Source organism: Neovison vison, chromosome 1 (genome assembly GCF_020171115.1).
Source record: "Neovison vison isolate M4711 chromosome 1, ASM_NN_V1, whole genome shotgun sequence".
Lineage (NCBI taxonomy): Eukaryota > Metazoa > Chordata > Mammalia > Carnivora > Mustelidae > Neogale > Neogale vison.
The window spans coordinates 86,060,628-86,085,404 of NC_058091.1; the positions used below are offsets into that span (position 1 = coordinate 86,060,628).

The window sequence follows — 24,777 nt, forward strand, 5'->3', positions numbered from 1 at the left end:
CTAGGGCAAGGATTCAGCAGCCGAACTCGGACCAGCTGCCGCTGGATATTTCAGCCCTGATAATGATCGGCAAATCTTTAGTGAGTTTACCTAGAAGTTCTCTGGAGGTGGAGGAGGCCTTGTACTTCTGCCTTCAGTCCATCCCTTCCACCACGGAGCCCTGGGCAAACTCATCTGGGAAACAAACATCTTGCTGTGTATGTTCCCGGCTCAGATGCTATCTTTATCTCTGGGTATGTATGTCAATTAGAATTAACTGCGGCTATGAGTGACAGAAAAGTCCAAACAATACAATAGTCAGTAAGACTGACATTTATTTCTCTCTCACATAAATGATGTCTGAAGGTATTCAGTCCAGATTTGTTGTGGTAGCTCTGCAACCATCCATAGAAAGAACCCGGGCTCTTTCTCTCTTACTGTGGTAGCTCTTTCTATCTTACTTGTGGTAGCTCTGCAATCCACCATAGAAAGAACCCAGGTTCTTTCTGTCTTACTGTATCACCAATCTCAAACATGGTCTCAACCTCATGGTGCTATGTGGTTGCCAGAGCTCCAGCCATGGTATCAGCATTGCAGCCAACTAGAAAAAGGAAGCAGTGAAGAGGAGCATATCTCCCTGCTGCGAAAAGTCACAGTCATTAAGTCACACAGGATACTTCTCTGTGGATTCTATTGGACAGAATTTAATCATATAGCTGCAAATAGCCTCAAAGGGAGATTAAAAAGAACTTAGTCTTTAGTCTGGGTGGTCATGTACTAAGCTTAAAACCAGGGGTCTTGGTGCTGAGGAAGAAGATGAACACATACTGGAGTAGAACTAGCTGTCCTTTCCACAGCATGAGACCTGAGTAGAGGGTTCTGGATGCTGTGTGATTCCCATAGGCTCCTCCAGATGGCAACCTGGCTGTGGTAAACGGGGTTCTGCCTCCCAATCCAGGCTCTGCCTCCAGCTTCGGGGCTGCAAGTTCTCTTTGGAGCTGTGGTGGTAACAGGAATAAGATCTCCCTGGCGTCTCCAGCAGGGAAAGGGTGAGTTTGATGATCAAGGCCAGCCATGCCATCCCAAAGAGGATCCATAGGGACACTGTATTCTTGTACCACAGTGGGTACCTCCGGGAGGGGTCCATCCCTGTGGGGAGAGGCAAGGTCAGAGGATGGAGGCCTTGGAAGGTCATAATCAAACAGAAACAGACACACATGGCTTGATGCCTATGAGCAGAATAAGGGAAGTTCAAGGTTCAAGTTCGAGATTGTTGGCCTTATGGCCACCTCTGTAGGCCTCTAAGAAGCCTCCCTGGGTTGACACCTTGGGTTTGGAAGCTCAGTTTCCTCTTTGGCTTTCTGACAGATTCTGTGGTCTATCCCAGTGGTTCTCAAAGTGGATTCACTGGACCAGAAGCATCAGCATCACCTGAGAGTTTGCTAGAAATGTAAATGGTCAAGCCCCCCTAGCTACCAAATGCAAACTCTGGAGGCAGGCCCGACAATCTGTGTTTTAATAAGTCTTCCAAGAGATTCGAATGCCCTCTCTGTTGTTTGCCTGTCTCTGTGTTTGGTTTCCTCATATCTAAACAGAGGCAACTTGCCAGGAGCCTTAGGAAGAACAGATGGAGCCAGTGGAGTTTGTATCCTGCCTCAGTTCTTCCTAGCTGTATGACCTTCATCTGTCTGAATGTTCTTCACCTGGGAAATGGGGAAGATGATTATTCTCCAGGCCACTGGCTTTTGGGATGAAATCATAAACTCTTCTCCCAATGGCCTTATCTACTCCTCTGGCCTTGATTTGCACACCTCTTCCTGCTGAGTGCTGCTTGTCACTCTGGAACTTCCCCTTTCTCCGTCTAACAATCAGTCCTGCCCCAGGGCCTTTGCATATGCTGCCCTCCCTGCTCACAGCGCTCTTCATTTCCCATTCCTTTTGGCCTAGCGGACTTCCCCTCATCCTGCAGATAGATCTCAGCTAGCCCTCACTCCCAGAGATGAGGCTGAGCCCTTCTTTGTCACACTCTTTCCCAGCCCCTGTGCTCTGCTGAGTAAACTGCTTATTCTCTCTGGGCCTTGGCTTCCTCATGTATAAAATAGAGAAAACAAGAGGTCCACCTTCCAGGACTGGGTCCAAATATCTAAGGTTTTCAGCAATGTGCCTGGCATATAACAGGTGACCTGTAGTTGGGTGATTGTTTTACTCACCATTAGACCCCGACATGGGTGCCCCCAACACAGTCAGGACTGGGTCAATAAGGTGGAGGGAAGGGACAGATGGAGGTCACTGGGAGGCTTAGCCTGCTCCATAACTTAATTTTTCCCTCTTAGCCAGGGGTCTATCTTGATTCCCTTATCAGATCGGGTTTGTTCAAAGGGTGAGATCTGTCTTATTTCTTCAATATCTTTTTCTGTCTTGATGTCCCATTCCACCCACCCCTCTGTCCACCCCCATCCTGTCTGGCTGCCCTCAAGGTAGCCTTTCGTTCCTGTCATTCAAGCCCGGGTCCCTCTCCTGGGCCCCAGCTCAGGAATGAGCCCGCAGCCCCGGACCCCACCTCACCGCCTGGCAGGAGTCAGGATTGGATTAAGCTGATTGGGTTATGGGGCCAAGATTCCGCTGACGGGTCCCAAATGAGATCAGCAGTGAGCCAGCTCTCCGCCCCTGCCACCTACCAGTTCGGCTTGCTCCTGGCAACCAAGGGGAGGAGGTGTCCTTCTCCCCTTTTATTTCATTGTTTTAGCCGAAATCATAAGTGGCGGGAGATCTGGCAGCTGGCAAGGCGCTCCAATGAATTGCAAATGCAATTGGGAGATGTGGGGGTATGAGGCCGGGCAGGAGCAGGCGGCTGGGACTGGGGCGCTGCTCGGGCCACAGCCTGCGGGGGAGAAAGGGGTGGCTGTGAAGACAGTACCCCCGTGGTTGCTGACACAGGGACAGTGGGCACCCCAAGTCTAGATCATGGACGTCAGCATTTCCATCCAAGGAAAGGGTTTGACCTTGTCCGTGGAGGACAGAGAAGACAGAGACATAGGGCAGAGGTGGGAATGGGGTATGTCCCCACTCAGCTGTGGAAGATTCTGCAACACAGGTGTCCTGACTTGGGAGTCTGTCCTGTTGGCTTGCCTGCTCTAGGACCTTTCCCCTCCCTGGGCCTCAGTTTCTCCTTGCAGATGAGGCACTCAACGCTTCTCCATGTGGTCAGTTGCCAGAAGGCACTGTTATGCTGCAGAAGGAATCAGAGCAAGTGGCAAATGTCTGGAGATGTAGGGGAGGGGACAGCTCTGCCTGGTGCCCCTCCATGGGAGTGGTCTGCCCCGGGGCCTTGAAGAGTTCCTCCTGTGGATCGGAACCAGACCTCCTCAGTCAGGATGTCGGTAGAAGGGCGCTCGGGGAAGTCTTTGCCCCATACTCCAGCCTCCCTGGCCCTGCCACTCCCCTGAGGGTGGCTCACAGGAAGCAGTGACCTGATCAGCCCTCCTTGCTCCCGAAGAGAGGGCTTGTGGATGTCACTGGCCCTCCCTTGATGCTGCTGGAGGCCCATTTCCAGGGTGTTTGTGTCTACAGAGAGCTGCCCCTCCTCCTGCCCACCCTGCCTCAGGGGACTGTGGCACCTGAGGATGTCCTCACAGAGATGCCCCTTCAGCCCCATAGAGGCTTCTCTAGGCAAGATTCCAGGGGAGACTGCTTTCAGCTATCCCCACCCTGGACCAAACATTGGGGGACCTGCTGATCAGTAGGCATGAAAAGACTGCAGCAAAGACTCCTGGTCCCACTTTCCCTCCCCTTTCCTTGCACTGGATACCCTCAGAGCAGCAGGCCTCCTGGATTTAGGATTACCACTGGGGCAAATCCTGAGTTTCATGCTCTGAGCTCTGGTGGTGAGGGAGGCAGGACCTGTCACATCTCACAGGCCGGGGCTGAGGCTGTTCCAGCTGAACCCCTGGTGGCCCCAGTGCAGTGTAGAAGAGGGAGGGCTCAGAGAAAAGAGAGAGGCAGGGCTTAGCCACTCAGGGGGCCCTCACAGGCCAAGGCATGGAGTTTGGACTCTATCCTAAGTCTATGGGAAAACACTGAAGGTTTTTAGAGGAGCTGGCTAGGTGACGTGATAGCACCTGTCAATTTTAAAGGCCCCAAGGGCCAAGGCGGGGGGACATAGATATAGGCTGCACAAATCCATGGGTGCTGTTCCATTGTGCTCTGTGTGAATGGCAACCCCTTAGGGTTGTGCATTGCCCAATCTACGTAACCAGCCATATAATAATAGCCCTGCCTGGTCTAAGGAGATGGCAGTGGGAACAGAGAAGAGAGGACAGATCCAAGAATTGCTCTCTGAGCTGTTCGGGGTTAGATGTGGTCCTGGGAGCCAGTGGGACCAAGCTCAGCTCTCCTCAGACACATCTCTTCACTTTGAGGATAGGAATGGGACTGTACCCGGCTGGAGGAAATCTTCTCAAAGATTTCCTTCCAGAGCAACAGGCTTCCTCCCAGGATGGAGGATATCAGGAAGGGACAGAATGTGGCCGGCCTCTGACACAGGACCCTTCTACCTAAGGAAGGAGAGGTTCAGGGAAGGGGCCTGCACACAGGTGAGGAGGCCATCACCTAGCCAGGTCCCCCATTTTATACGTAGGAACACTAAGGCCCAGAGAGGGGATGTGTGAGGTGGTTTGGAAAGAGTATGAGCTTGGGAGTCCACGGATCAGAATTTGAGCTAGCTGTGCAGTCTCAGGCAAATGGCTTGGCCTCTCTGAGCTTCTGCTTCCTTCTCAGGAAAATACGTGTAACAACTGTCACTCTAGGTCCCTTGATGAGCTAGCTGCTTGTTACTTTTGTAAGACCTCATTTCAGTATTCTAGGCTGGGTTCAGGACTCTAAAGATGGGAAGAACAGGGCCTCCTCCCTCACTGAGGGCCAGGGATCTGAGGGAGGGAGCAGAGTCCCTTGCGACCAGAGTGCTGGTGGTACCAGTGGTCACTGCTCCTGTGGTGAACCTGGGGGGGAGGGCAGGATGGAGGCAGCAGAGGGGGCCAATGAGGCTGCGTGGAGGGCCCAGTCATCCCTGCCGCCCCACAGAATGTCCCTCCACCGCCACCTGCTGGGCACCTGCCTCAGCTTTATTATGCAAGGCCAGTGGCCTCTGGGCCACTCACCTTGCCCATTGATTGAACCTCACCTTGGGCCTTCTGGACCACACAGCCCTTCTTTGCTGGGCATTCAAGTGGAATACACTAATTGTATTCCGGTGGAGGCCGGTGGGGGTGGGAGGGTGGTACTGGCATTTCCCAAGTCTTCTAGTCTCTGCAGTCTGTGGTGTGGAACATACGGCCCCTCTCCCCGGGAGGGTGGGAATCTTGGCATTTCATGGGGCAGGGTGAAGTGGGGAGGACAGACTCTGGAACTAGGAAGGGTGAGGGAGGGAGGTCAGGGACTCCCCTAACTTGGCGGGAGCTCATAACAATAGCTGAGCCTCTGACATTTCCAAGAAGGCTGGCAGTGTGACTTACAGCCAGCCCCAAGCCCTGGGGTCAAACTCCAGGTGTCCCTTTTTAGCTGGACCTTGACTCATGGCACGACAGAGCAGGTTGAACTCGCCAAGGATCCAGTCCTCTGGACTTTGAGCCCGCGAGCCCCCACGGGGCCTGGTGCACAGTGAGGGCCAGCCGGCGGAGCGGGGAGGGGACGCAGGGCAGCCGAGTATCCAGGCCGCCCTCCCATCGCCTGCAGGGCGCTCTCACCAATCACATAGTCGCCGAAGCCCACGGTGCTGAGGGTGATGAAGGCGAAGTAGAAGCTCTCCACGTAGCTCCAGCCCTCCACGTGGCAGAAGAGCAGGGGGGGCAGCAGCAGGAACAGCGGGAGGCCGGAGAGGAGGGCGCCGGCGCCCACCAGCCACGGAGCTTTGGTTGGGTCCTGTGGGTGCACAGAGAACCCCGGCCCCCCGTGTGGCCTCTAGCCAGTGCTGGGGGGAACAGTCAGCCTGGGGTGGGGGTGGGGAGTGGTCCTGAGCTGGAAGCAGGATGAACAGCCCCTGCCGGGAGGAAGGCGCTGCCCTTGGGGTCCCTCCACCTACCCTAAGTTCTCCAGGTTCCCGGGCAAGATCTTGGCTGGCTTGTACCCTTCTGGGCAGTGGCCTCCAATCCCACCACTTCCTCCCCCCCAGGAACCCTGTTTCCCATAAGTAACCCCAGCTCCCCTGGGCCCCCGATTCCCAGGACCTAGCTCATCCTGGAAGTAACCCACCCTTCCCCTTACTCCCACAGCCCCTTCACCTGCCAGGCGCCGCCCAGCCTGCGGGCACACCGCTGCACTCCCCGCTGCATGAGATGCCCCAGTCGGTTGAGCACCACGAGGTTGAGCGGGATCCCCAGGAGAGCAAAGAAGATGCAGAAAAGGCGGGCAGCCATCGTTCGGGGGCTCAGGTTCCCATAGCCTGAGTGAGGCAAGACGGAGGCACCTCAGGGGCCCCTTCCATCCCCAGGGACCCTCACTCCCACCCCCTCCAAACTCAGCAGCTCGTATTTACTGGCCACGACTGTGCCTGCTTTCCCTCAGTGCCCCCTCACAACCAGCCTTCCAAGTGGAGACGACGCCCCATGTTTTATAGACTGGAAAACGGAAGCTCCAGGAGGCTCAGCAGTGTGTGCGAAACTCCCTTCTCTCCCTTCATTTCCCGCTCTGTGGACAGACAGAAGGATGTGGACAGGGACACAGAAGATTGTGAAGCTTCCAGATCCTGCCCCTCAGGGACAGACACCATTCCAGCCTCCTCCCTGTTGCCTCCAGGCTCCTGCTTCTGGGCACGGCCCCCAGGCTGGGTGTCCCTGGCTCATTTAGCTGGGGCTATGAGGGCTCCCACCATCTTTGCCTCTGGCTCCTTCTTCATCCTTCAAAGACCTCCTTCCCTTCCTCCGATGTATCTCTTGTACATCTGATTCTGTCTTGATACCTGATTTCCAGAGGGCCCTCACTAACACACCTGGGCTTCCCTCCGAGCCCTCAGGGGTGAGAGGTGGTGGACGGACCACCAGGTGCCCTGGGGGAGGTGGAGGTTGTCTATCTTCTTTGTCATGAAGATAAGGGATGGGGAGGTGTTCCCCAAGGGAGTCCATCAGTCTGGGCATTCCTTCCCCGTCAGCTCTGTTCCCCCACTTCTTGGTCAGCACCACTGTCCTATCTTGTTTGAAACGCGAGCCTTATTCTATCGTTTCCCAGGTTACGAGCTGTCATCATTTCTCAAGTCTGCTGAGGAAAGCCCAAAGTCTCATCCAGCCTATCTCCAAGCTCATCTGGTCCCCCACTTTCCCAGTTCCGGCCATTCTCCTGCCCTGCTGAACCCCCAGACTCCTTTGTGCCTCTGTGTTCTGAGCATGACTCTCTCTCTACCAAGAGTCTGCATCCCTCCTTGCCTGTCGATGGCGGCCCCCTTGAAGCGGCTCCCCCAGCACTCTGGCAGCTTGGAGGGTAACCCGCTGTATGAGAACGACTTGTTTCTAAGCCTGCCATCCTCAAAGTTCATAAGCCCCTCAAAAGCACGGGCTGAGTCATAATCAGCTTTATATTCTCAGCAACTGGCCCAGGATCTGATACCCCGTAGGTGCTCACCGAATGTGTATTGAACGATTCAGAATGAATGAATGAATGAATGATACAGGAATGAATGAGTAAATAGATGAACAGCTGTCTTGCACCCTGCCTGGCCTCCCCGCGCCCCCCGACTGGGTCAGCACTCTCACATGCCTCCCCTTACTGAGGGGTCTCAGACGTCATAGTCTCAAGAGTAGCCAAAGCATGCACTCATCTAGGACACAGGTTTTGGAATCAGAGGTGCTTCCTGGGTTTGAAACTCAGCTCTAGCCCTTGAAGACTGTGGGACCTTGGGCAAGCAGCTTGACCTTTCTGAGCTTCTGTGTCCTTGTCTGTAAGGTGGGGAGGTGGACATGTACCTCGCAGTGTGCTATGGGACAAAAGGAGGCAATGGAGGTGTGTTAAGCATCTAGCATGCAGATGGTGCTAAACGGATGTTTGTTTTGTGAATGAATGGATGGTGACCCAACTCCACTGGTCTGAGGACATCAGCAGCCACCTCTAGAGCCGCAAGCATCCTCCATCTTTTGGTCTTTCTAGGATCCCTCACCTAAAGAAGGGAACTCTCTCTGGGCATCCAGGGAGAGGTAAGTGGCTCAGTAAACCTCCCTGCCTGACTCCTTCCTGACCCCCCTCCTCTAACTGTGGCCCCACCCCAAGTACCCTCTGTCCCTGGGGGTCTTTCTAACCCATGGAATGGTGGCACTTGGATTCCAAATCTGGGAGGACCCTCCCCACTCCCATGAAGCTCCCACCTTTCTCAGACTGACATTAAGTGAATTTTCTCCTTCCCGTCCTTCTCAGCCAGCCCTAGGTCAGCACAATCAGCGGACACCACTGAAGCTGCACTTGCCTGTTCCATGCTTGGTGACCACCACTCCAGCTAAGCCACCTCCCATTTCAGCAGGCCTCCCACCTGTCACCTCTTTCCCATTGCTAGTCCAGCCCCAGGACATCCTGAGAAGGTCTTGTGTGGCTGCCCTGCACCTTGTCCAAAGTCAGCCTTCATTTCCAACACCTTCCAGTCACCTCGTCCTCCTTCCTGTTGTCCAAGCCCACCAACCACACTCCTAACTCAGGGCCCTTGCATTTGCTTCCCCAGGTATTCACATGGCTTTCTCCTTTATTTTGCTCATGTCTCTGCTTCAAGTTTACTGTCCCAGCAAGGCCTTTGATAGCCACTTCATATACAATAGTCCCTATCACTATCAGACCCCCTTACCTGGCATTATTTTTCTTGAAGCACCTCTCACTCCCTGAATATTGTCTATGTATCTGTTTGTTTCTTGGGTGTCCTCTTGCACTAGAATGTCCATCCCCCAAGGGCGGGAACTTGCCAGTTTCCTCTCATCATCGTTTCCCCAGAAATGTCGGGCTCCCACAGCTACTGCATGGCTGGATGAGTGAACGGATGAGCAAGCCAGGGATGCAGTTCATAGGCGATGGGCAATGTGAGGGCTCAGGCCCGTCTGGCTGGTCTAGAAGTGTTCAAGGCCCTGTCAGACCCTATTTCATTTTGGGTCTTGGAAAGTAACAGCCCTTACAGGGTGCTGGACTCAAGGCCCGAGGGACCCCAAGGAGGCAGTCCTCTGCTGTATCTCTCAGATTATTCCTTCCTTTTCCTGTGGAGGGTTCCATAGGTACCTGTTTCCTGTCTCTGCCCTCCTCCTCCTCTCTCTGCATCCCCTCCTTGTGCTCGTGCGTGCGTGGTCAGAATCCCAGGGTCATGAGCTTCCCTACTGTCCGTCGCAGAATAGTCTCCTCTTTCTTCCTGTTGTTTAGAATTCCCACTCTATCTTGTAAACCTTCTCAAGGCTTACAGTACTGAAAAGAGCAATATTGTCCTGCAGCTAGGTTTCAAAATTCCACCTCTGCTGTTCACTGTTAGGTGACCTTGGAGAAACTGAGCAAATTCTGCGTGCCTCAGTTTCCTCTTCTGTGACATGAAAATAATAAGTCCTGTCCTTGGAGGTGAGGTCATATGGACAAAATGAAATCTCAGTTGTAAAAGAGCCCCCACAACAAGTCGACTGTATGTGCAGTGTGGGGTGGGCTCCCCCTTCCCCTGCCCTCCTTCCCTTCAGAGAGAGCTGGCTCAGGCTGAGTAAAGAGGAAGGGACAGGCTGCTAAATTCAGAATTCGGAATTCGGTGGGCCAAAGTCCCAGGCCTAAGGCAAAGGATGTAGGAGGTGCAGGGTTTAGAGAATAAAGACCCCCATACAATTGGGAGGGCTTCCCACAGAGCCCCCAAATCCCCTGGAACTCAAGGAGTTCCCTCCAGCCCTGGGACTCAAGGAATGCAGGTAGAATGGGTATTTTTGGAATTCATTAACGTGTCAGTGTTTGTTGGGTGCTCATTGTATGCGGGGCCTTGTATTAGGCCCAGGGGGTGTAAAGAGGAATAAATGCCATCTTGGCTAGTCCTTCCAGAGTCACAGGGTTCGTGGAGTCTGAGAGGTCCCCTACCAAGCATGTTTGCCTCAAGGTGGAGAAGAGCCCTGAGACCTGCTTCCAAGTAGTATTTGCTGGTTTAAACTAGATGGAGAATCGTCTGGGTTTTCCTGCTTGGCGCTGGTCTGGTCTGGGGAGGACAGAAGTTGGGACACTGGTTGCTGGGGAGAGGATCCTGGCTGGCCCAGAGCTGGTGGAGGTGTGGAGGTGGCCCTGGCCAGCAGTGGTGTTAGCCTGCCACCTGGTGGTATGTCCAGTGTCATGCAGGGCGAGGTGACCATTCTTCCCCCCACCCCCACCCCCGAACTTGGGACTCTGGACTTGAGTTATTTCCTGGGTTTCAGAGCTGGAGGGACCTAGGCTGCTTTTCTCTTATCCTATCTAACATCCCAGAACAAGTTCTACCTTTGCCCTCCTGAAGGCAGGGCTAGGGAAACGGGAGAGAGAGAGGGAGAAAGGGGCTTGGAGATGGTTGGGGGTGCTGGTGAGAAGCTGGGGTGAGGCCTCCAGGAATGGCCACATTTTCCCAATGCTGAGAACAGGGTGTGGAAAGGCTCTTTATGGATTTCTACCCCTCCTTCCTTCCCAATTTTCCCTTGTCCCCCGCCTCCACCCCTGGGCTCCGTGTTGGGTGGGCTTGGCTTGGGACACTTATAAAGCCAAGAGGCAATTTTACTGCTGCACAGGGGTGACCCTCTGCTTCCCGAGAGGTTGTGTGAGGCAGAACCCTCCAGGGAAGTGCCTCTTAAACTTGAGTGTTGTGCACAAGCCTCGGGGAAACTGTGGTGAAATGCAGGATCGGATTCCACAGATCCAAGGGGATTCTGCCCATAGGCAGTGGCCACACTGCAAGGGCCAGCTACACTTGGAGTCATGGGGCCCTAGGGACCCCTCCAAAAGGCACTGGTCCCCTGTCCCCCATCCTGTAAGGGGAGACCAGCCTCCCCAGCCCCATCCACTCTTACCAATGGTGGTGACGGTGGACACGGAAAAGAAGAAGGAGCCCATGAACTCCCAGCGCCCCATGCTGGTGGTGTTGTCAAGGACAATGTCCCCATTTTGGTACGCTTGGATGATGCCCTGGGGGAGAGGCTGCAGTGACCACTAGGCTCTGGGGGCAACTGGGCCCCTTCCTCCAAACATATACACGTGTGTGCATGAATACATGTGCATGAGTGTGCGCACATACCCCCCCCCACACACAAACACTCATGGACAATCCTCACAACCACTCTTCGATCTCAGCCCTTCCAGGGCAAGGAGGCTGTTTCCCGCCACCCAGGGCCTCCCCGGGTGCAGGGGCAATGGGGACAGCTTCTTCCCTTCTTTGCCCTAGAGCCCAGGTCAGCTCAGGGTGTCTCACCAGCTTAAAGAAGGCCATTTGTTCCCCCCTCCCCTGCTTGCCCAATCCTTGCAACAAGCAGTGCCAGACAGGATACCTGGTGTCTTAGGGGACCTGGAGATGTAAGAACCAGGCCCTCATTCCTCAGGGGGACGGGGACAGACTTAACTAATACAGTGCAGATTCCCCTTAATGCTTTGGGCATTAAGGCCGTAGAGCTGCATGATCCTGGACAAGATACCCAACTTCTCTAGGCCTCAGTTTACTTTCTGTAAAATGGGAATGCTAATATCACCTCCTTCACAGAGTTGTGTGGGGGTTAAATGAGGTATTCGGTGTATGGTAAATGCGAGAGGTTGCCATGATCGTCATGGTTACAAATATAATAATAGGAATATAGGAATGCAGAGAGGAAAGGTGTTCATTCTGATGGGGGTAGGGGCAGAAGACTTCATGGAATGGGTGATGTTTTAGTCGGGCCTTCTTTGAGGGTCAAAAGGGACTGCTCCCGATGGAAGGACATTCAGGGAGATGGGACAGCAGGGGCAGAGCCTGCGAGGCAGGACTGTAGCTGGGATCTAGTACAGGGAGACAGAAAGGCCGTTGGGAACCAGGACATGCCTGGCTATGCCATGCCAGGGATGGGGCAGCAGGCCTCTCCCAAGTTCACCCAGCAAAGAAGAAGCAAGATCTGGTTTGTGTGTTCCCTGGCAGCTGGCAGCAGAGGTGAATGAATGGATGGTGACCAGCAGGCCAGAAGCGGAGAGACACTTGCAGGACCAAGTCGCCTGCACCCTGGCCCTGAGTGGCCCAGGAGGAACAGAAAGGAGATACTCAGAAGCCCCATTTGGTGTGGGTAGTGGGGAAAGCCTTCAGGACCGCTGTGAGAGTGTGTGGACGTGGGGCCAAAGACAGAGATTTGGAATAGATGGAGGCGCAGGGCTGGGAGGAGGCAGGCTGCTTGCTCTTACGTTGGGGGAATCTGGGGAAGCTGCCTGTATCTGTTGGTACTCAGGGGGAGGTCTGGGCTGGAGACGCCCAATCCTTATCTTGGGGATGATGGAAGCCACGGGATGCTTGAGGCGGGGTGAAGTAGCAGAGGGGAGCAGAGGGGCTGAAGGGGAAGGTAAGGAGATGAAGGCCCTGTGGGAGCTTTGGGGAACCCCTCCCACAGATCTGCACTGAACCCCATCTTGGTGGTTAACAGGCCCAGCTCCCTGGCTATGCAGCCATATAGTTGTATTTAACCTCTTTGAGTCTCAGTTTCTTCATCTTGAAAATGGGATGATGAAATGGTACCTACTGGTTAGGTAGGTGAGGATGGAAGAAGTAAATAGGAATTAATTGCCTGGAACAATGCTTGGCACACAGCCAGTGCTCCACAGAAGCACTCCCTGCTATCATTGCCATCACTGTCAGCCTCTTTGGGCCCATGCGGCAGGTAAGGGAGGCCCCCCACCTCTGCTAAGGGGGTGCTGCCCTTAGCATAGGGGTCCCCAGCATAGGGGACCAGGCAGTGCCGCTGTATTTGTGAAAGTGTAGCGGTTGTGCGACAACAGGTCTTTAGCAGAGACAGTCCTTCCGCTGCCCAATCAGCCCAGTGCAAGGCCTCAGGACTCTACCACTGCTCCAATGCCTGGTTACTTCCCACCCAGAAACGTTTCCCTGCGACCTCCTGGGAACTGGCTTTGGATTGGCAGCCCTGGGACTCAGACCCTGCCTGGATGGTGGCGGCGCTGAGACTGCGGGAAAACGGGCGGGCTTTTGGGGCTTGGTCCGGGGACACGTTTGTGTCCCCAGACCAAGGGAGGTCCCAGGACGTTAAAGCACCCAATTCTAGGCGGGTCCCAGTCTGGTGTGGCCTGCCCGGAATGGAAGGGGACCTCCATCCATCTGCAATGCCCCCTCTTTCTCAGGAACCCTCCTGTGCCTTCCCCCTCGCCCACGCCCTGCTGGGTCCCCCAGCCGCTCAGTAGTGCGTGGCCCGGACACGTCCAGTCCCTGAGTCCAAAGACCCGGCATAGAGCGGGATCAGTCAAAGATTGCTCCCGTGTCTGTCTCTGCTTCTCTCAGAGCGGGTCTGCGCACTTCCGGCTCCCGTCCCCATGCCACTCACCAGCTGGGACAAGTGCGCCCTGAACCTTTCCCACCCCGACTCCCATTCAGCGCATCCTCAGACAGTGCTCGTCGCCCCCTGCCCTCCTCGCTCCCAGTTCGCATGTTTGCACTCTGCGCAAGGGCTCAGGCCTGGCCTTCCATCCTTGGCGTGCGGTGCGACCCCTGCGGTGCGGGTCTGCTGGGACCCTCGCCCCGCCACCTCCCCCGCCCTGCGATCACCGGGCCCCGCTGCGGACGCACCCGGCAGGCCCTGCCGGCCCCGGCCCCGGCCCCGAGTCGGCGCGCCCCCTGCGGTCCCCACGCTCAAATTCCGGTGTTGGGCCTGGCAACCCTCTCCGTGGGACAGGTCGTGCCCTCTCGGCCCCAGAGGGGGACTGACGGCGTGCCGCGCCCTCTTCCAGCCGCCGCAGCCGCAGCCGCGCGTTTCGCAGCGCTCCAGCCAGACCCTCCTGCCCCCGCCCGCCCCGGGCTGCCCGCCTCAACCCCGTCCGCCTCTCTGTGCCCTCAGTGCTCGCGGCCGGGCCCGGGCCGCAGCCAGGGCGTGTCCCCTCGCCCCCGCCGTGCCCCCCCCCCGCTCGCCCCCCCCGCTCGCCCGCCCCGCTTGCCCCTGACCCGGATCAGCGAGTCCAGCGCCGGACCGTCCAGGCACGTGAAGTTCTGCAGCAGCGCCCACTTGTCGCGCTGGAACCTCGCGCTGGAATCGCGCGCCGCGGGGCTCTCCAGCACCCAGAACACGCCGGTGCCCAGCCCCAGGTAAGCCAGGTAGGCGAGCAACAGGAGCACGGTGCCCGGTACCGCGCACGCCGGCGCCCTGTAGCCAGCCGCCGCCGGGTCGCGGGGTCTGCACAGAGCCAGAGGGGCAGGGAGCCCTGGGCCTGGAGCCATGGGCCGGGACTGAGGTGGAAAGAAAGGGCTAGGGACTTCTCGGCTGGTCCTCTCCTCGGTCGACGCCTGCCTGTGGCCAGTTTTCTCAGCAGAGGAGGCTTGCTGGGGAATGGGACAGCCCGGCCCCGCCCCGGCCAGGGATCCAATCCCAGGGACAAAATGAAGCCGGAGATGTGGGGCATCTGGCCCCGCCTTGAGTGTGCGTGGAGTGCTCCCCACCCAGGCCTAGCTCAGGGAGAAGGGGAGGACTTGGGGTGACCACAGGCACTGAGAATGAAGGGGCCCAGGGGCCCCAGCTGTCCTACTGTAGGGAGCAGTGAGAGAGACTCCTGGAGACTGCACGTTGGAGGAAGAGAAAGTAGAAGCCAAGTTTATTGCCTTAGGGCCCCAGCCCAAGTTCTTGGACCCTGGGACTATCACCAAGGACTTGACGCCTGTGGAGTCTCCCTGGATCTCTTGTAACACTCTTCTTTCTGTTGTGTACCCAAAGGTGAGGGACCCCAGTTGATCCCCACTTGTCTATAAACTTGGGAGGCAAGAGGATCCTTCACTAGTGGGCTTGTCGGTTCCCTGATTCAGAAGAGGCCCCCTTACTCCTTTCCTGGAGGAAGGGTGCAGGGTATGTAAGGAGTCCCCTGGGGGTCTTCGTTTCTCAGGCATCTTCTCCATATTAGGAAGTCCTGCCCTATAACTTGGGTCTCTCTTGCTGCTGTAGATCCTTCCCTGTGTGTCCCACCTGGAGCCTTCTCTGTGTCACAGCCTTGCCTCAGTCCTGTCCAGAGCCCCTGGACACTTATGGACCTTCCTTGGTGGCAGATGTAGGGGCAGAGGTTGGAGTCCTTGATGAAGTTGGACTTTAGATGGACTGGTCTCAATCTCTCCTCTCCTTCTGGCCAGAGATGTCACAGTCTGGCAGGAGAAAGGTCAGGGCTGCAGAGCACATTCCCGAAGGAGGCCAATCCTCCATGGAGCTCGTTTCCTGGGGATCTCTTGGGATTTGCTGGTTCCCTGTTTTCCCAGGCTGTGTTTGGAAAGCTCTTAGGACAGGCACTCAGAAGGGGTGATGAGGCTAAGGGGTGCCCTGAGGAGTCAGGGGAGGCCATACTCCAGAAGGTAGGTGGGACATCCAAGAGCTCCTCCTTGTTGAAGGACAGCTGGCTCCAGACCTCTAGGCAAGGGTTGCTGGCATGTTGGAGAAGCAGCTTCTGGCTTCCTGAGGGCAGATACTGTGTTTGCAGAAGGTGCTCCAAAGTCCCTGCCCAGCCTCTCTCCTTGATGGTCCCTGCCAACCATTCCTATGGGCTCTTGTCATACCCCCCTACCCCATTTGGGGCACTGGGTCGGGGCGTCTCTGCTTGTCCGGCACTCTGCCGGACGCGCAGGCAAATGCTCATTGTGCATGTATCACGTGAGGTGAAAATAAAGTCACCCTTTGTCTGCTGTACTGGATTAAGTCTCCTGGATGGGTGGTGGGGGGAAATGCAGGGAGGGCATGATGGGGACTTGGCCAGAGTGACCCATATCTGGATTCGACTTTGCCAGGTCATGTTTGGGGGAGGAGCTTTGGGACAACGATGCACATCTCACTCCACACACATCTGTCCTTCATCGTGTCCTACATCTCCTTGCAGTGACTTGCTTGGACAACCCATCTCCTTTGCTCTCTGGAGAGCTCCTGAGACCAGCCCTGGCTAGGAAGAGAATGGGAAAGGACACAGAACAGGAAGCCCGGAAGGCATACAAGGGTCGGGGAAGTGGGAAGGGCTCCTGAAGCCCCTGGAGACCTCACGCAGAGATGGGGATCTTCTGAGGTCTGGGGAGCCCATCCATCTCGGGGGCTCCCCGGTCCTTGAGGCTGAGTCCCCTGCTGAGCAGCCAGAGCTGGGAGCACCTGTGCAGAAGCAGAGGGCCTAGTGGGAGGATCAGCGCCAGCCATGCCAGGCCCAGGAGGATCCAAAGGGCGGCCAGGCTCCGGTACACAGAGATGTAATGCTTGCTGGGGTCTGTGCCTGGCAGGGAACGAGACATGATACATGCCAGGGATCCGAGGGCACAATCCCCATCACCCCAGGTTCCATAGGGGTCCCTGCTGGTCTCTCCATAACAAGGATCTATAGTGGGGTTCCCCAGGGGAAAGGGTCATGTGTCCCAGGCCGCAGATGTCTAAGCCTGTTAGAATCCTCAGCAGCCTCACAAACCGCTGGTCTCCCCCGGATACCCAGGGACGATCTGATGCTCAATGGTTACCACTTGCAGACATCTCCCCATCCCCTGAATCCCCGTGGCCCCCACCCTGAGCTATGTGACCGCCTTGTTCTCACCGACAACATAGTCCCCGAAGCCAATGGTGCTGAGAGTGATGAAGGCGAAGTAGAAGCCTTCCCCAAAGCTCCAGCCCTCCACATGGCTGAAGACCATGGGCGGGAAGATGAGAATGACCAGCGTCCCCAGGGTCAGGAACAGAGCCAGGCCAAGGATCTGCAGCAGCTGGGAGAGAGAGAGTCTGCCTCTCAGTCTACTTGGAAGGCCCCAGGACTGTGTATTTGAGGGTGTGGGGGGAGTGGGCGGACACAAATCTGGGAGTGGAGCTAGACCACAGCTATGTCCCTTCCTTGCCTGCAGACCTTTGGGGTAGGGGTTGTACTGTGTGTGTGCGCTCTTGCCCAGGCCGCGGAAATATTTGGTCAGAGGGATTTCATTAGTGGGTCAGGCTGGACTCTGGAGACTCCTCTGGGCCTAGAGATCACACTTGGATAGGCCCACGGGGACTCTGATCTGAACTATCCCAGACTCCTTTGCACCTTGGCTCTCCTTCATGCACCTGGCTTTGCATGCTGGCCAAGCTGGTGGGCACTGGGGGTGTGCTGGGTGGCCTGGAGCCTATTTTCAACCACAAGGGGAGGTGCTGGAGCTCTGTGATGACCGCAAGGATGTGCCACCCAGATCCCCCTGCAAAGAAAACCTTGTTGACCAGCCTTCAGCCAGTGGCCTCCAGCTCTCAGTTCTTTGGAGGTGGCCCTTGGCTACAGAGGACTGCCTGGCTTAAGGGCACACCCTTCCCAGGAAGGCCACCCTGTGCCTGATGGACACCAGGGAATAAACCCCTGGCCAATTCAGCCCCCTGTGGGGCCAACTCCGATGGCCACACATACAATGCCGAACTCCGGGAGGAGCTGTCCAAGTCTTCATTCCAGCCCAATCACAATTCACCTTCTCCCTCTGCAGGTCCCTTTCTTCCACAGGCATCGACCCTTAAGACCTTGCCTGTCAAACTGTATCTTGGTGTCAACCTCCGTTTTCACCCTGTAACTGATCCCATTGCGGCGGGGCTGGAAGTGGGAAGGGGCCCTACCTGGGAGCGCCTGGGCTGCTCCTCCCACCTCTCCAGGGTAGCCAGGTGGCCATGCAGGCCTGCGCCCAGGTGGTTGAGGAAGACCACGTTGAGTGGGATGCCCACCAGGGCGTAGAAGACGCAGAAGACCTGGCCTGCTTCCGTGCTGGGTGCCAGGTTACCATATCCTGCAGGGGGAGGAGGAGTGTGCAAATATGGAGGAGAGTTCAGAATGGCCTCCCCCATGGACTGGAGCAGAGGTGGTGTTCCACTACCTCTGGGGGTGGAGGGGAAGCTCCTCTGGTCCCAAGAACATTCTCTCTGCCGCCACCCACCCCCCCCACCCCACTAGAATGATCTCTCTTTGTAAGAATTCTGCTTGTGGGGGCGCCTGGGTGGCTCAGTGGGTTAAAGCCTCTGCCTTCGGTTCAGGTCATAATCCCAGGGTCCTGGGATCGAGCCCCGCATCGGACTTTCTGCTCAGCAGGGAACCTGCTTCCCTTCCTCTCTCTCTGCCTGCCTGTGATATCTGTCTGTCAAATAAATAAATAAAATCATTAAAAAAAAATCTGCTTGTGTTTGAAAGGCACATCTCCAAGGACACTGTCTCTAGGAGGCCCTCTTGACTGCCACCATCTTCCTCCCTACTAGGAGTGATTCCTTATAGTGCTTTGTGTCATTCCTGTCTAATTATCTACTTTGCCTTGTACTATTGTTTTTTGGGTGCTTATCTCATTCCTCTTCCTTGGATTAGAAGCTCCTTGAGGGCTGAGCCTGGATCTGATCCAAGTCTGTACCCTCCCTACCCACCCCCCACTCCTTCTGCTACAGTTGTCCCCTGAGGTCAAGGAAGGTGAGTGGAATTGAACTTAATTGAATGGATGGGGAGACCATGGATATGGGAGGTCTGGGGTTTCCTTGGGAGAGGTGGTGTGGGTTTTCTAGGTGAGGGGGTAGGTGCTAGGCAGGTGCTGTTGGGTGGCCTGTCCCGTCAGAACACCTGGGGCATCCCCTGCAGCTGGGGGGAGGGGCATGGTTTCTATATACACAGGTGGCTCTGAATCCCGAGTCCCTGCATTTCTCTCTACCTGAGAGTATGCTGGGTGTATGGGCAAGTTCCAAATCCTGGAGAGCTGATCTGGGATCAGCTCTTATCCAGCGAGGGCAGGAGCTGGTAGGTAAATAGCCCTGCTTCCTCAGCGACCCTCTGAGGCTGAGCTCTGCCTGGCCTCTGAGAGGGTTCAGGTGGAAGGGAGGCCAGTGGCCCTCCCTGGGACCCTGCACTTCAATGCGAACTTTGCTGCATTTTCTCCTCTCCTGCCTGGCCTTCCCACCTCTCTGCTCATGCTTCCTGGCGTCATCTCTTAGACAAACCATATCCTGGTCTCAGCCTCTGCTCTGGGGAACCCAAACCAAGACAGGGGCTTTGGGGAAGCCCTTCCCCACCCCAACCCTTTACCTATGGTGGTGACAACTGTGCCTGCGAAGAAGAAGCTGCTGCCAAAGTCCCAGTTGCTGGGGTTGGTGGAGTTGCCCTTGGGGTTCACACCCTTCACCCAGGCTTCCATGATGACCTGTTGTGGCCGGGGAGGGGAGGTTGGGATGGGGTCGGAGGTGGAGGCAGTAGAGGCATCAGCTGGTGGACAAGCAGGGTGCTTTCCTGTTATCTCATTTAATGATATTCTTAGAGGCTCTTGCTTTCATTTTGTAGGAAAGGAAACCAGGGCTCCGGCTGAGTAGCTAAATAAATGACTTGTCAAGGGTCATTGAATTCCAAATCCACGGCTTGTTCCATGGGCCAGGGCTGACTGCCACGTGAGCTTAAATATGGGCTGGGGAAGGGGAGATGGGGCCTAAGGAGGCAGAGGGTGGTTACGGGGTGCGCCACATGGGAGATGCTGCCAATGGCCAAGAGGGTGAGGTGTAGGTGTGTTGTGAGGACAATGGGACGACTTCAGGTCAGATGCTTCCAGAAGGGCTTACTGGGCAATGTGGGGTTTGGGGGACCACAGGAAAACCATGGGTCTGCCCTCCCAACAGAGTGTATGATGGAGACCTAGAATCCTGTGTTCTCCGAACTTCCAGGTGAGGGGGCGGCTTTGCTCTTTGCTGCCCCCTAGTGACTCCCAGCCTGGGACTACGGATAAGGGACATTCCATCAGAGGCCTGGGCAAAGGTCTGGTGTGTAGCAATGTTTCTGGGTGGTGTGTTGTATGCCTGCGACGTGCATGGGTTCTCCAAGTTGCATGTGTGTGCATGTGTGTTGAGTGTGTTACACAACCTGAAGGCTTGTGGGCTCAACCAAAGCCCCTGCGTCCCTAGGCCCTGGCCTCTTGGAGATGGTTAGGGGTCCCTCTCCAGTTTGTCCCCCAGTCCCATCCTGTCACCGTGCATTGTCCCAGGCAGCAACACCGCCTTGCCACTTGATAGAGCCCCCAAAGCAGGAGGAGGCAGTGGGGGAAGGGCAACTCCAGCCTCTAGTTCCCGTGAGAACCTTTTCCCCACTGGCTGCACGAGCGTGCTCCCTGCCAGGGTGGGGTGGCCCTGGTTGGCTGGGCCAGTCTGGGAGTCATGACACAGGCTGTCTGCTTTTCTTCACTTTGGCAGAACTGGTCTCTTCGAATGTGGACTTTGGTCTCCCTCCCTTTCCCACACACCCCGAGAGGCCAGGAAGGAACATTCTGGAACATGCTAGCTCCCTGGAGACCCTCCCCCTTGGGAGCAGCACTTGCCCTGGGCCCAGCTGTCTCCCACGGCCAACCTGAAGATCTCCATCCTACTGGGGAAGAGGCCTTGATTTGGTGAGGGTACTGAGGGTGGGGCCCCGAGTGCAACCTTCCATTTTTCTCTAAGAACCCACGTGTAGTTGGGAAAGTCAGACATGAGTCCTGTGACACCGGGCCAGGCCTTTTCCCTATGGAGGAGTCTCTAATACAGCTTCTGGTGCTGCTAACAGCTTTTTCCTCTCGTGATTGTACCAGTAATATGTGTTCTGGAATTCTAGACCAGCGTTCTTCCTGTCAGCCGGGCATCCCTGGCAACTGACGCTCCCTCCCCAGGAAGCTGAGGACAGGGGTATCCTGGTTCCCCTGAGGAGGCCAGAGCGGGGTGTCATTAATCAGCAGCTGGGGCTACCATCAAGCCTATTGTCTCCCACCTCTGTTTACAGGGCTAGTTAGATCCCGGCTTCCAATCCAGGAGCACCCTCTGGCTCCTAGGTTTCGCCTCTAATCCTAGGCTGAGGGAGGAGGGGGTGTCATGGACTCCGGGGCTTCTGCGTTATCCCCCAAGGTCTTGGGAGGCTCCAGAGCCCTTCTCAGCCCCACAGGGGTGCCATGGCCCCAGGCCTATACTGCCGGAGAGCAAAGAATCCTCATTTCCTGGGAGCAAGATGTGGACAGGGGTCTCACATCTCCAGAACGTTCTCTCTGACCACTCAGCCCACCCATTATCTTCTATGTCATCTCATCTCCATCTTGAGGGTATGGGCATGGTCTGGAGGACTGATGAAGGACAGGTTGCTGGGCTGCCCCCAGAGCTGCTGATTCCAAGGGTCTGGGGCCAGGTGCCGTTGCTGGAATTTCCAAAGGACTCTCCCATGTGATGCAGTCACATCTGGTCCACACTTGAGGAACCGCTGCTCTAGGCCCTATTCTACCGGCCCCCAATCCCGCTCTTATGCTAATTTGTATGGTAAGAGCATCTGGCCTAGGGTGAGATCTGTCTCTATCACTCACCCTGCAGTCTTGCCAACACTCCACCCCTCTCTGCCTCAGTTTCCACCTGCTGACTGGAGACAGTGATGGTAATAGGTTGTTATGAGGAAACACATACAAAATGCTCGGCTCCAGAGGATGCATCTTGACTGCTCTGACCCCATCAGATTCCCCACTGTTTTTGGCAAGCCCACTAAGTGTCATTTGTCTTTGTGATGACTCTGCACTCGGCTTGTTCCTTCGTGGTGGGTATTGTCATTCACGGGGCCCCCTGGTCTCCAAGGCGTTCACTGTGATTTTGCCTTGCTTCTTGATGAGAGGGTGCTGGGGCCCCAGAGTTTGTGCAGGGAAGCAGAAGGGGCCCAGGTCAGGTGGAGGGAACAGCTCTGCCACCAGAGACCTCCCCCTAAGGACATCTTGCTGGGGCTGTCTCCCTGGCCCCGGCTCCCCATCTATCTTTGTGTCTCCCGCCCCCACAGCCCTCACGTGTGGTCAGCCCTCACGGGTGTGAGCAGGGAGAGGACAGCAGAATTAGCAGCCATGCCGTTGGGAGAGGGGAAGGGCAGAGTGTGGGAGAAGGGAATTTGCTATGTTGATAACACTGACACGCAGTTCACGTTTATGCCACGAGTGTCAGCTTAAAAAGGTGCTTTTGATTTGCTGTAAAGGTCTGGAGCTCACATGAGGTCATTCTCCTCACCTTGTAGAGGAGGACGTTTGGGGCCAGCGGGTGGAAGCAGCTGGCTCAATGCGGCACGGCAATCTGGTTCTGGACCTGGGGCCAGAACCCAGCCCAGGGCTCAGCCGGCATGCACTGCGTCTGAACAGGGCACTGGCCCCTGGGGGGCAGCTCTGGACCTGCCATGAGAACCCGCACTCCGCCCGCCATCCCATACCAGCCTCTCCCCTTCACCTGTACAAACTGCTCCAGGGCCTGCTGGTCCAGGCAGGTGTAGTTCTCCAGGAAGCGCAGCTTCTCAAACTGGAACTGGTCTCTGGACTGAGCCTCCGCCTGCTTCTCCAGCAGCTGGAAGACAGTGGCGCCGAGCAGCAGGTAGCAGACATAGGCCAGCAGCAGGGGCAGCACCCGGCCTCCCCAGCAGCTGCAGAGCCCGGCTCGGGGCATGGTGTGGCCAGGACGCTGCTGGAGCCTGGGGGGCTGCCTGTCGGAGGAGAGGTGGAACGTGCGCAGGGACCCGTGCCCAGCCTCCTGCCTGCGTTGCTCTTCTCGTCCTCCTCAGCACAGCTGTCTAGAGGCCGGGGAGTCTGTTTGAACAGTGCGGCTCAGCTTGGCTGCGCTAAGTGCCTCCAGTGCAAACAGGCCTGCCACCCCCAACCAGCCTTTTTTTTTTTTTTTCCACCATGCAGAGCACAAGTCAGTGGCATGGACCCCTCAAAGAGACCTATAGGGTCCTCCTGAGGTCATCTTGCCTTGTCCTTGGCCTCTAGGTTGGATGGGTACTTCTGGACCAAATCAAATGCTTCCCCCTTGTTCTGCCCTGGTCTGAAGGGGCACCCTATGCAGCCCCCAGTTTTTCATCCATAAAGCTTCAGGCCCCAAGCTGGGAAAAAATCAGGATGTTGGTGGGGGAAGAGCACCTGGATTGTTCAGTCATTTGAGCATCTGACTCTTAGTTTCAGCTCAGGTCATGCTTTCAGGGTCCTGGGATCGAGCCCCGCATCAGGCTCCCTCTTTAGCATGGAATCTGCTTGAGATTCTATTTCTCCCTCCCCCTTTGCACCTCCCACTCATGCTGTCTCTCTTTCTCAAATAACTAACTAACTAACTAAATAAATAAATAAAACCTTACAAAAAAATAAATCGGGATGGGTGTGACTCTTCCTTGTGCTCAGTTGCCCTGGCTACAGAAAGGGGCTGGGAGGATTGACCTGCCTACTGGGGAAACCCGAGGGTAAGTAAACTCGGTGACAAATCAGGGCAAAGCAAATAGACACATAACAGGCTCGATCAGGAGCGGTATTGGGGTTGATGTTCCTAAGCAGTTGGACACACTTGCTTCATAGTGTTTGCTGATGGTTTTCCGTGCCTGAAGTTCTTCAGCAGGTTGCCTTCAGAGCATACCACAACGGCAAGATGTATGCATGAACAAAAAAGAAGCTCGAAGTATATCCTGACCGGAGATGTTCACAGGATTCTCTCAGGGGAGTGGAATTGAGGGTGTTTTCCTCTTTTTCTCTTCTTTGCTTGTGTGTGTATTTGCAATAACTTTATTGAGATAGAATTCACATACTGTATCATTCACACGTTTGTTATTTTTTAAAAAGATTTTATTATTTATTTGAGAGAGAGAGAGAGTATGAGGAGGGGGAAGGGCAGCTGAAGAGGGAGAAGCAGGCTCCCCACTGAGCAAGGAGCCAGATGTGGGACTTGATTCCAGGACCCTGGGATTATGACCTGAGCCGGAGGCAGACACTTAACAGACTGAGCCACCGACGTGCCCTTCATTCACACTTTTAAAGTATACAGTTGAATGGCTTTTAGTATGCTCAGAATCCTGCTATGTCCCCAATTCCCTATCCCCTCTTAGCTATCCTCCCCATCCACCCAGCTTGCCCCCTCAGCCTCAGGCAGCCATCCATCTGCTTTCTGTCTGGGTTTCTCTGCTGTGGACATTTCATAGACGTGCTATGATACCACATGGGGCTTCTTGTGTCTGGCCTCTTGGTTTGGTGTTTTCATGGTTCATCCGTGCCATGGCACGCATCTCAGGACTTCGTCCTTCTTTAGAGCTGTGTCCTTTTCCGTAGGACAGAGAAGAGAATTTTATTTATCCATGCGTCAGCTGATAGATATTTGAGTTGTTTCTACTTCTCAGCTCTTATGAATGATGCTGCCACGAATATTCGTGGACAAGTGTTTGTGAGGATGTATGTTTTCATGTCTCCAGGAGTGGAGTACTGGTCGTGGGGTCACTCGAACTTTCTGAGAAGGGCCAGACTGTTTTCCCCAAGCAGCCGCACCGTTGTACCTTCGCACTGGCCCTGTGTGAGAATCAAGTTCCCTGCTCATGTTTTGTCTGATGAGCTGGGGCAGTGGACAACACGAGCCTCCGCCCGCACCCTTTCCCTCCCTCCCAGCTAACAGAGCCCCATGTGTGTGTGTGCATGTCGGCTCCAGGCAATGGAGCGTGATCCGTCCAACCCATCATGATAAACCTGCTCCCCAGGCTCTTCATCGGGGTCTCTGGGAGCAGCCCTGAGAGCAGGATTTGTGTGTGAACAGCGGACTAGGGGAGGACCGATAAGAATGTAGGGCAGGTGGGGCCACACAAGGGACCATAGTCCCAGCTCCGCCTGGTTCCCGGAGAGCCCTGGTGGGGAATGCACACCCTGCGAGTCACAGG

At 55.7% G+C, this 24,777-nt stretch overlaps 2 protein-coding genes across 2 annotated transcripts; both read right to left on the reverse strand.

The window, feature by feature from the left end:
- Positions 1–329: 329 nt before the first annotated feature.
- On the reverse strand, positions 330–14,365 carry KCNK17 (potassium two pore domain channel subfamily K member 17). Its single transcript, XM_044237095.1, has 8 exons — positions 14,093–14,365; positions 10,986–11,100; positions 6,255–6,415; positions 5,721–5,895; positions 3,341–3,343; positions 2,006–2,065; positions 1,894–1,965; positions 330–1,128 (listed from the first exon to the last, which is right to left on the reverse strand). Exons 1-8 carry the CDS (start codon positions 14,363–14,365, stop codon positions 818–820), a joined length of 1,170 nt encoding a protein of 389 aa, XP_044093030.1. The 3' UTR covers positions 330–817.
- A 1,785-nt stretch (positions 14,366–16,150) lies between these two features.
- On the reverse strand, positions 16,151–22,538 carry KCNK16 (potassium two pore domain channel subfamily K member 16). The gene is made up of 5 exons (XM_044237106.1): positions 22,326–22,538; positions 19,156–19,270; positions 17,718–17,884; positions 16,687–16,852; positions 16,151–16,374 (listed from the first exon to the last, which is right to left on the reverse strand). The coding sequence occupies exons 1-5, from the start codon at positions 22,536–22,538 to the stop codon at positions 16,151–16,153; spliced, it is 885 nt and encodes a 294-aa protein (XP_044093041.1).
- Between the last annotated feature and the right edge of the window lie 2,239 nt (positions 22,539–24,777).